General features: G+C 36.2%; 1 protein-coding gene across 1 annotated transcript in view; it reads left to right on the top strand.

Moving 5' to 3' along the window:
* Positions 1-4,784, top strand: part of NCOA7 (nuclear receptor coactivator 7) — a 90,252-nt gene extending 85,468 nt beyond the window's left edge. The window contains exons 9-10 of the mRNA XM_019662137.1: positions 2,783-3,834; positions 4,583-4,784. Of these exons, the coding sequence (XP_019517682.1) occupies positions 2,783-3,834; positions 4,583-4,755 (1,225 nt within the window). The 3' untranslated portion in view covers positions 4,756-4,784. The remainder of the gene's footprint in view (positions 1-2,782; positions 3,835-4,582) is intronic.
* The last annotated feature ends 7,405 nt before the right edge of the window (positions 4,785-12,189 follow it).

The following is a 12,189-nucleotide window of genomic DNA, read 5'->3' as shown; positions in this document are numbered from 1 at the left end:
CTCTTGTGTGGCCACGATATGAAGGTGAAAGGGTCATGGCCCCCGCCCTTGAGGAGCCTGCAGTCTACTGGGAACAACAGACAGATGGACTGAAATGGCCGTTAAACGGCACTGCACACATAGAAGTGCACACAGCATTCTCTGAGAAACATGTGAGGGAGTGTCCAACTGCTTTGGAATCATAGATGGAGGCAGAGAAGGAAGTGAGGAGGTAGTTTTGGAACGTTGTGTTCTCTGCAACAAGAGGAAAGAAGATAAGAATAGATAAAGATACAGTTGAGTTTGGAAGTGGACAGCCAGGCAAATAAGGGCAATTTCTTGCCCAATGATGACTTCTAATGGACTAATACTATTGCACATTTTCAGCTTAGGATGTTAAGTATTCCTTTTAATAATAGAAAGGGGAGGTCCATCCTTGTAGAAAGATTTCCTTTATCGTGAGATTGTGCTTAATGATCCGGGATACAGGGGTAATACCATACCTGGGGGGAGAGAGAAGAGTTAAGAATTGGCTCCTAATGTGTTAAGATTATTTCAGAGTTTTGCACTGATTTTTGCCTTCGATGCAGGTATATAATAAAGACTTTTCAGCCTAATGAGCAATATGTGCATCAATGAGCAAAATAGATTGTGAGTGGGTTCAATGTGAAATGAACAGTATTGACTTCAGAATTCCATTAATTGTTTAAACATTTAAAATAGCTTAAAATTCCATTATTACTAAAAGTTGTATGATAAATCAAGAAGTACTAATTATCTAGCTATAGTGTGCAAATAGTAAAAAGTGTGTGTGTGTGTGTGTGTGTGTGTGTGTGTGTGTGTGTGTGTGTGTAAAATCTGTCCATCCTCACCTTCTGGCTTTGTATATTCTATGTAGGACATTTTGTAATGCCAGCTGCCACAGAAAATAGAAGGGAACAACTGAAAGGATTATTGATCATCATTAGATGCCTGGCCAAGTCTAGAAAACATTAATCAACAGCAGAGCCCGTTGACACCACTTATGTACTTTGCTCCAGCAGTGCTTGGCAGTTGCAATGCAGAAAAAGCAGATGACTAAATTAACCTCAGCTTGGATTAGGTAGACAAACCAGAAGGGAGGGGATGGACAGGAAAGTAATACAGGAGGCTGATTAGAGTGTAGTTCCATGTATTCTTTTTAAGGGTCAAGCGAGGTGTATAAGGAAGAGATGAAAAAAGGTTTGGATGTTCGTGAAAGAGAGCTTTGCTTATTAACCAAGTATATGAAAAGCTGGGTTTCTTTGTTGCAGGACTTCTTAGAGCCTTTATTATGCCAAATTAAACTTTTGGTCCTAAAATGTAAACTATACCATGACACTAATTTTTTTGACTCTAGGATTGAAGCGTCATTAACATCTCCCGGATGCGAGTGTTGGGCAGCATTATTTTGTGTATGTGGGTTCCTGCAGAACAGACACTGTCACGATTGTTTTTTAGCCTATGACATTTAGGGGCTCAATCAATGCTTACTGAATTGAAATGAATTATGAATTAAGGAGGCTCTTTAGAGCATTTGTCAGAGCCTAACAACTATGTGGCCTTTTATTTTCTATTGGAAAAAGGATAGATGTTCCATGCAAGTGATTTATAAAATAACTGGGAAGATCGTCTTGTAATTTGAGACCTTCCCAGTACTTTGTTGTTTTATTATCCAATTATTTTAAAGCCAGAGTAATCAAGTATTACCTGAATATGATCTAGGCTTTTTAGAAAATAAAATTATTTCTGAAATCTGAAAATGTTTTTAGAAAAGGTTTTCTATCTCTGTGTTTTAATCTAGTGTAGACACTAAAATGAAAATACGGATTTCTCAAGATATTGCCAGTCATAGGTTAAAACATATGCTTTTTGACCGTTTACTTTAAACTTTTGAGAACATGTTTAATCAGTATTTTTGTGCAACTCAAATCTGGGTAGTAAGCTTCAGTTATTAGGAAAAATAATTGACTGCAGCACAGGACAGTATGTTCCAGCTGATAAACCAATTGCCCATTGCCATCAAGTAAAATGATATTGTTATGAAATGAGAAAGTTAAGAAATTTAAACTTAGTTAAGAAATTTAACTTATTATATGTAAGAGCTTCTGTGATTTGCTTTTCTATAAAATTTTAAACTGTAAAATGGAGCAGGTGCTACATATCCACAATAATAGTGGAAGCTTCCTCTTGCATCTCCCTCAGGAGTAGAAGGATGTCTGTTATGGGAAACATTGGATTCGAAGCCATGAAATCCAAAACTAGGGTTCAAGGTCATTCACTTTATAGAGCAGTTAAATGAGTAGCTACTCAGTCAATGAGCCATTCAAAATTAATATAGTTGGTTTATGTACTTTTTAATAAAAGGAAAAGGATTTGACAATTTAAAGAATTTTAGTCATAGTACTAGAAAACCTCCTCTCCTTTGTCCTTTCCTTCATGAAAATCAGAAACGTTATTTCGTCATTAAAAATCTGGTGGGTGACATCTCCATGTTCATAAATGACTTCAAAAACCATTCATGTCTTCTAGTAGGATATGTAACTCATGGTTCTTTGTTTTGTCACTGCTTATAGTTGATTTCTGTTTCATTTTTAAGTCAATTTCTTGATTTCATTTTCTTATTCTGAAATCATTTAAGCATTAATTTAAGTTGTGGTATATTTATGTTTTGGTTTTTAGTTGGGTTTTATGTTGTTGTTTCTTTTTTTTTTGCTTTTCCTCCATTTTGCTTTTGGTTTTGTTTTTAACATTCCATGTGCACCCACCATTTTTTCCTCGACAGTGACCTACCTCAGGATCTTTGTCCTCTGTACAGGCCTGGAGAATGGGAAGACCTGGCTTCAGAAAAAGATATCAACCCATTTAGTAAGTTCAAATCCCTCAACAAGGAAAAACGGCAGCAGAATGGAGAGGGAGCCATCACTTCAGATTCCAAATCAACAGGACCTTTGGAGAAATCAACAGAATACACACATACAGAGCCCTCAGACACAGACAGTCCTGTGTCAGGAAAGTTAAAGAACCTGGAATCCTCTATAGAAGCAACCAATGGATCTACCACAGTAACTGAGGACAGCAAGGAACCTTCTGACACTCATACTGCATTTGAATCAATAGCCAAAGAAAATTCCCTTTTAGGGGAAGATGATGACTTCATTGACTTGGAAGAGCTTGCTTCTCAAACTGATAGTGGAATAGACAAAACAGACGCCTCAAAGGAGTGCCTTTCTCTTGACCCAGAGGAGCGAAGGAAGGCAAAATCACAAATAATCATTTCTGCTGCAGAAATGCAGGCGCAGCCAGCCCTGAACCTTTCAGGAACGGAGAGTGATGCTGAACTGAAGGGGGCCCTAGATTTAGAAACCTCTGAGAAGCAAGATAAAATGCCGGAGGTGGACAAGCAGTCTGGTTCTCCAGAAAGCCGGGTGGAAAACACACTGAACATACATGAAGATCTCGATAAAGTTAAACTCATTGAATATTACCTTAATAAAAACAAAGAAGGGCCACAGTTATCTGATAACTTACAAGAGGCAGAATTACGTGATGGCAAAAGTGTTGAGCCAGTGGGAATAGACATCACCCTTAGTAGTTCTCTTCCCCAGGCCAGTGAGCCTCTAACTGAGGACAGTAAAGAGCTAGATAAAACTGGGGTGAAAAAGACAGCCCCCCACCCACTGCAACTTGACTCTTCTACAGAAGAAAATACGCGTAAAGAGTCTGTAGACTCCTCTTTGGAATCTACTCTGGACAACAGCTGCCAAGGTGCACAAATGGATAATAAATCCGAAATCCAGTTATGGCTGTTAAAGAGAATTCAGGTACCCATTGAAGGTAAGCCAGATTTCTTTAATGCCTTTATAGTCTATTGGAGAGTTGCCTTTCTAAAACAAGTATATGCAATAGATAGCACAAGTAGTACCATCATTTAAGAACAATGTTTTCTTAATAGACTGTATCTTTACTAATACGTTAATAATTGGAAAAATTAGCAATATATGGTATGTATTGGGTCGTCGGGAAAGTCATGACGTATTTTTCTGTTTTTTGATGCAAAAATGCGTCATGACTTTCCCGACGACTCAATATTTTGGAACATGATATTTGACTTAGATTTCTATTCCAAAAGTAGGTTGCTTTTTAAAAAAGTCTTTCTAGAAACTTTTTTTTTACCTTGCATTTCTTAATCTAAATGAGTTTAAAATGTTGAAGATATTTCAGTTCTAAACTGAATTGCATTATGGTGTGAGTGGGTCCTCAGTACGATTCATTAATACATATTCTTGTGGATTGTCCTAATTCTTCACTATTTGATGTTGTGTTGGTTTTTATGCTTATTCCCGTACATAATATCTCATGTGAGGTAGACCAACCAGAAATGTCCAAAGCTTTTTCCTTGTGTGCTCAAGAAGGTCTAAAAAATTTAATTAGTCCCAATGTGATGATGATGTATGATGTTTCTGCCATGTTTTTGTCTTTCTATCACTAAGAGGGGATTGGACACTATTCTTTGTAAGTTGAAAAGTTTTACTGTCGCCAGTGTCGTCAGTATTGAGGAAGATATTTTTCATGTGTAATTCAGATATACTTCCTTCAAAAGAAGAGAAAAGCAAGACTCCACCCATGTTTCTGTGCATTAAAGTGGGGAAACCAATGAGAAAGTCCTTTGCCACTCACACTGCAGCCATGGTCCAGCAGTATGGCAAACGAAGAAAGCAGCCCGAGTACTGGTTTGCTGTGCCTCGCGAGAGGTGAGTGTGGGCTAACATTGAAAATCTGTTCATCAGTGAGACTCTAATTGCATCTTGATTTTTTAAAATTTAATCTTAAAATACTTAATTTTATTCTTGAATAAGAAATTTCTCTTAGTTGTACATTTTAGGATTTGTAGAATATCATATGAGTAACTTTCTGCTAACGGGTAGTTTAAGTCTAACAAATTTGAGGTGATCATTGGTACTGTGGGCTGAATCACTTTCTTAACTTTCTAACCAGTTGAATTTTAAATGAAGAAAGAGTTAGATATTCTCAAGTGCCAGTAATTGGAAGTGCTCTTCCGTTGAGAAGAAAGCAATTCCATGGAGAAGATGTAAACCCCTCAGAGTGCTATAGAGAGGCATGATTGCAATTTTTAAAGTGCTTATTATTCTGGGGAACTAAAGATTGCTTTGGCCTAATGGAGGAAGTATCTGTGATTCAGCAACTTGAGAAATGTGACATGAGATCACCTGGATGTGCTTGAGGGAATGTATACTTGTAGAGAGATTTGTATTTTAAATTGCCAAAGAAGAAATTTTATTGGTTATGTGACAGTCTTGGATAGCAGGGATAGTGGCCTAGAAATTCTTCAGCAATACATCACTGAGGACATCTTTATAATAAAAATAGGCAACATTATTTTTAGAAAAAATGAAGTATTTTCCGTTTTTATATACGGCAGAATAAAAATGTCTTTAAAAAGGGCTTGCAATTAGTTTTCAAAATTATTAAACGCACACGTTTTCCCTTTTTCTAACTATTCATCAAGCATCATGATCTGGGCAGACCTTTGGGCACACATCTGCCAAGAACAAATACACTCAGCGAGCTTCCTTAAGCATGACTTGTTAATAAGGCAAAATTAAATTCCAAGCAAGGGTACACTTTCTGGCTCATTAGTCCCCAAAATGAGAATTCTCATCAGGAGTTGCCTCATTTTAATAAATTATAGATTAATATGAAAAATAATCTGTAGGATTTTATTGAATTTGCTAGTATCTTTTCCCTGTCTTAGACACAATGAAGTTAACATGAACATTAAACATAATTTGTTTTGTATTTATGTGATACACCCCTCTACTTATACCTGCAACCACCGCAGTGTCTCATGGACACCGTAAACTAAGGATACTGTGGAGATAAAAAGAAAATGTGTCTTTTATTATTATTTAGAAATGTTTCAACAGAAGCAATGTAAATTTGTGAAACCCTGTTAAAATTAAAGTTGGAGAATCAAATGTCACAGCTGGATAGTACCTTAGAGGTTTAAGCCAGCTCCTGACTTTGTAGGTAAGGTAGACAAGGCACTGCAACTTTCAGCTCCATTGGGGCTGTGTGGATTTCAGGGGTCTGTCAGAAACAAAATGACCTATTATATGTGTCACTTTTTCACTGGGAAAATGTATGATTTATAATATAAAGAAATTAGGTGGTTTTTTTTTCACTATCTTTAATGAGACTGTGGTGTGCACCGAGGACTCTTGTAGAATAATTATAGCAATCTCACACGTGTAGTTAATTTCACTGTTATTCTTTAACTCAGAAAAGAATCTGTAATGCTGAAATAGTACTTCTCTTTGACCTTTTAAACAAGTGGTTTTGTGAGCTTTTTAAAGTAGGTCACTTGTTGAATTCTCTGATGTTGTATTTTATAGTGTGCCTGACTTATTTGTCTTTGGCTAGCAAATAACCTGGCATACTCCATTTTCTTTCTTGAACTGTTAACAACAATTATTCTGGGAGGCATTATATCTCACTGTGTTAGTGGTAGATTCTCTCTGTAGATGTTTGGAAATTTTTGTTTCCATTGCTCCTTTATTTCCATGTCTCCCTGTGTTAAAGGAAGCCACATTGTAGTTTTAAGACTGGGAACAATGGAGAAATCCTATAGTTAATTCCCACCCAGAGCTCTCCAAGTACATAGTAAGAAATAAGAAAGCTTATTTTTATTTTCAGTTTATGAAATTCTTCAGGATGTAAGGCTCAACAAAGCCCTTAAGGAGCCAAGAGTGGCATGAAGTGATTTTCTCATTCTGATGATGATTTCTGGATTCCCTTGCTGCATCAAACTGAGTGTTTCTATGTAATGGATCTCAGATGCATTGGCATTTCAGCAGCCAAATGAGGAAGTCATCCTAGCAGTGGCTAGGTTACCTTGTCCTCTCATAGACCTTCTAGTTGTGACAACTCATTCCATTGGCAGGTCTCTTTGACTCACCAAAGCTCCTTGTCACAGGAGAATAATATTTTGATGTTGACATAACTTCACAATTGTATTTCACGATGCCGCCCTATTATTCCTAATACTTTTTTGGTATTATATGATTTTATTGGTTTTTAACCAATTACTAAGTAAACATTTATGGGTGCTACATAAGGAAGTAAAAAAAAATACACAGATGCTAACAAAATGTAGTCTTGCTTTGAAACAGCAACAACAAAAAGTAGTAAGAAAACAATGTGACAAGTGTTGACAGAAGTACAGTTTCATAGAGCAATGAAGAAGCAAACCTAATGAGCTTGGGTTGCTATCCGTAACAAGGATAAGCCAGACATTTTTATCAATATTATTTTTTCCTTTTTTGTTACTAGTACTAAGAAATTAATTCACCCAAAACATCCCTTCTTCATTTGCAGTATGCTTTATGGCTTCCTTAACTCCATCATTGAATGAGTAGTCTACCACGTAAAAAACTGGGGAGGGCGAGATGCAGAGGAAGCGATGATGGGAGATAGACTCTAGCTCCTTTGCTTTCAATGCATTACTTGTTTTTCCTGCAACCCTTGTTAAATTTTAGATACTAGAAATGAAAGATGTGAAGTGGTTAAAGGCTGCCTACATACATAATAATATTTTTATTTAACTTGGTAGAAGTTGTCAGAAGGTTAAGACCACCATGGGTCCAGAAAAGCCGGTAGTTTTTTCTTGCACTCATACATTGCTACTTGAGACAAGAACGCTTTCACTGAGGGTTAAATGCACGTCAACTTAAAACCTTCTCTCTGTCCATTGTAGCTTGCAGAATCATATACTTCTCTTGAATTAGCTAAAGATGACAGTGGTGGACTTGGGGGATTTGAAGAATCCAGAACTTGACTTACAAACCTGGGACATCCAGTGTTTTTCCTACTTTCACTCTTGATGCTAATTTAAACATGAGGGCAATGGGTAACGTTGCGTTATTTTAATTGTCTAGTACAGGATTTCTCAACCTTGGCAATAATGACATTTAGAGCGGCAGAATTCTTTGTTTGAAGGGATGTCTTGTGCATTGTAGGATGTTTAGCAGCATCCATGGTCTCTACCCACTAGATGCCGGTAGCACCTACCCAGTCTTAACAACCAAAAGTGTCTCCAGACATTTCCAAATGTCCTTGGAGAGGCAAAATGACTTCATGCTGAGAACCACTGGTCAAGTAGGACTCTTAGACCATGGCCTAGACACCAATACAAAAGTGATTGTGAGCCATAATAGCTCACATTTTGGGATTTGACTACTTAAAACTTTATTGTATTTGATTATATTCACAGTATTTACTCACCTGCATACACTCTGTTTCCTTTACTAAACCTAATACCTTTTTGCAAATTATTTCATTACAGTTTATTTTTGAGCTTCCTTATTAATCTATAATTTTGTACCTATAAAAACAACACTATTGCTCCTAAAAGAATGGTTTATCTAGAAGGTAATCCTACATTGATAGAGTACAATACACAGTAGGGTTGTTGACAAGCATTTGTTTTTTCACCTTCACATTGCACAGTCCTGTGTTCGAAGGTATCTGAAGTATAAAAAGATAATACTATACCCGGACCTGGAAGAGGTGTGGAGCCATGGGCTGCCTGCTCTGGCCAGTAGAATAATGAGCCCCAGAACTGGGTAGAGATGAATGACAATCCCTAGGAATTGTGGGCCCTTTTACCTATTTGAAACATAATTTCATAATTTGACAAATGGGTCATGGTGAGTGTTAAGTAATTGGATCATATTTGAGCAAACAATTATTGAGTGCGTACTTCCTGGTAGGTATTGAGTTAGTTATAGAAAAATAAGACTGGAGCCCTACCCTGAGGAGCTTATAAAAAGCTGTTGAAAACAGTTTTCTAGCACTTACTAGAGACTTCATATAGATTGTATCCCAAAGATTTGGATACTGTTCTATGTAAAAACTAATTATTGTCTTTTTTCTTAATTTTAAAAGATAATTTCCTTTTCTGAACCAATAATTCCTTTTCAAATTAAACCTTTTTTTTCCAATTATGCATGGCCTAGTAACCTCTGAAATGTTTTATAATAATTGATTTCATATTATCCAGCTTTTAAAATAAATAAGATGGGAAAGGAATTAAATAGCAGGAATTATGTAGAATTTACCAAGTCATGCATAAATGTTTAATCCAAGTTGAATTAATTGGTTAGTGTGATTTGTGTAATAAGTAAGCTAATAAGACAGGGAAAGGGGGAGAGGGAGAGCCCGTGCATATTTAAAAAAATTTTTTAACTTAAATAATTACAAGATCATTTTAGCAACACTTGATCATACAGATAAGCAGGGAGAGTGGACAGAATCTGCAACAGAATTTTGCAATCTGCTTTTTTCTCCCCACTTAATAAGTTGTACACATTTACCATGTCAAATACTGTTATTTTATGTATATGAACAATATAGTTAGCACTCCCATTATGTGTCCTGATTGATTTAATCATATTCCTGCTTTGGACGTTAGGGTTTTCCAAGTCTTTTGCCATTATAAGCAATGCTACAATACACAGCTTTGTAAAATCCTTAAGGTAGTCTTACCAAGTCAAAGAATGTGTTTCAGGCTTTTAAATACATGTTGCACATGAAAGTGTGTGGCAATTTATACACCATTAGCACAAATGTGCCCTTTACTCCACATGCTGGGAAATCTAAGTAGTATGGTTCGTTTTCAGTTTGTTAGATGAAAAAGGAAGTAAATATGATTTTAACTTTTTTTATTTTATTTTAAAGTTGAGTGAGCACATGTTATATACCATTCTTTTGATATAAAGTAGTCAGACTAGCCTGAAGAGTTTTATTCTAGGAGACTCCTTTAATAATAAATTTATTTGTACCTTGACATATACATATGTGTGTGTGTGTGTGTGTGTGTGTAGATATATTTAAAAATTAGTCTAAAATACCATGTTTCTCTAATCAGCTTCTAATTAAGATCAGCAAGCCCTTTGCTTTATATAGGGTAGTTTCATTTTCTTTATGCACATACTTAGAATAAACTCATCATACATGTTAACTTGATCCTGTTTTAGAAAGCATATTACATAATATCAAGAATAATTGATGTTCCAAAGCACTGTATAATAGTTGGGACTGTTTTTTGCTTTGGAAATTAAAGTGAGTAATGTACCCATGAGCACACAGTTTTCTGTCCTTTTAAAAGGTGCTACCCATGTTGTATGTGTATTTCTCAGGTCTAATTTGTGAGCAGTAGTGTGAATCCGGCAGTGTAGTAATTCTCTCTCCAGAGTTCTCCATGGTCACCCAACCCCAAATGTAGAACCAAGTGTTTAAGATCCCATTTTTAGGAAGCGGGCCTTTTCTTTAGGTCAGCATTTCCCCCAAAGATATTCAATGGAAAGCTCATCCCATGGACAAGTAACCGGTGTTCATAGTTAATTATGTTCCATAGTTCTTAGCTCTTTCTCAAGTAGAGCTTTATGCTCATAGTTGCTATTCTCTTAAAATACTTCTATAGGAATTTCTTAGTTTTAATTTCAGTTCTTTACTATTTTTTCCTGGGACTGGTATAATAGAATATAATCAACTTTTAAAAAAATTAATCTCTAATCACTTTTTAATATTGAGATTACTTAGATATTCATCCATATATATGGACACATATAGCCTTTAAATATTTATATATACACATTTATTTAAAGACTATTTTAGTCCAATCTCTGTTGGTTTTAAATTCTTTACTATAGTAAGTACAAATTGGATTTTATTTCCCTTTGTCACCTTTCTAGTAGTGGCAGCCACATATACAAAGTTCACCTATGTAACCTTTTGGACATCAAAGCTATTTTCCATTGTTAGGAGTGATTGGTTGATGGCAAATCCTACTGAAGATCTGCCTTTTAACTCTTTGTATTTTATTTTTGTCTTTAAAAGTGTCTACTCTTCATTTTGGAATATTTAGAGTAACCTGAAAGTCATGAGTACTGAACTTTTCATGATGGGCCACCCATCTGAAGTCTTATTCATTTTTAAACCATGGATCTAAGCTTCTTTGGACCCTGATATAATTCTGGTTCCTGAATCGCAGTTTTATAAAATGCATTGGACTGTTCTGGTTGAGTACATACCTTTACAAAGATGCTTTTGTGATATCTTCATTATCCAAAGTAGGATCCGCCATCCTTAAAAGCTCAAAGGGGAATATCGAAGAAATTAACTCAATATCTCAACTATCAATTTCCCTAGTCCTAAGTCAGAAAGGACTAACAAGGCAGGCAGGGCACTCAATCGATGCCCTCCTGGACCCCATGCATGGTCCTCTGAATGGTACTTTCCATGGGTTAGCTCACTTAATACTCATGATAGTTCTGTGAGGCACGTGCATTATTTCCCATTTTACGAAGGCGGAAACTGGGACACACTGAGAATTTCAACACCATTCTCAAACTGGCAAATATCAAACCTGGGATTTATACTCAAGTCTATTTGATTTTAGGTCTATCCTCCTAACCAGATACCAAAGCAGGCAATTGAAACTGAATTAATTATCCTCTTCATTTAGGCTGACATATCACTGAAATGGGAGTGGGAGAGGGATACTTCGTACACTCAAAGTCATTTCCTGGCTAATAAGGGAATGAAAATTTGCAGCATCCCCAAATGTATTCATCTTCTTGGACTTTGCTAAAGTACCTTCCACCATGGCTAGATATGTTTCAGTGATTATAGGCAGAGGAACTGACTGCTATTTTATGGATGATACTCCATGGGTGCTCATTGATTAAATTGAGGGTCGTCTATCAGAACATTGTGTGGAAATAAAGAGCTTGACTAAAATGTCCTTTCTCTGATATTAGATGTGTTAACTTAAAGGGTGGTTCTTGCACTGGCTGATGATTACAATGAACTTCTATGGGCTATAATGGTTATCTGGCCCAAAATAAGCACACAAAATTCTGTTCTCTGAAGTTAGTATCACAAGATCCAGGTACCTCATTTTCCATGACCCTAACTGTGAACGCAGCACTTTGTACCTAAACTGCAATTTCCTATTCTCTAGTTCCTCCACTTAAAATCTGCTTTGTTCCTTATGGCCACAAAAATCTTGTAGAAAGGTATTTTGATCTCGCCATATTGCCACCAAAGATATCTTAACCCTTCAGATTAAAGTCTAAACCTCTGGTTTGTGTTTAAAGCCCTTTGCAC

The sequence above is a fragment of the Hipposideros armiger genome, unplaced genomic scaffold, assembly GCF_001890085.2.
Source record: "Hipposideros armiger isolate ML-2016 unplaced genomic scaffold, ASM189008v1 scaffold_367, whole genome shotgun sequence".
In the NCBI taxonomy this organism is placed as follows: domain Eukaryota; kingdom Metazoa; phylum Chordata; class Mammalia; order Chiroptera; family Hipposideridae; genus Hipposideros; species Hipposideros armiger.
Note: the sequence above shows the minus strand (reverse complement) of the source record. Positions and strands in the feature narration are given on the sequence as shown.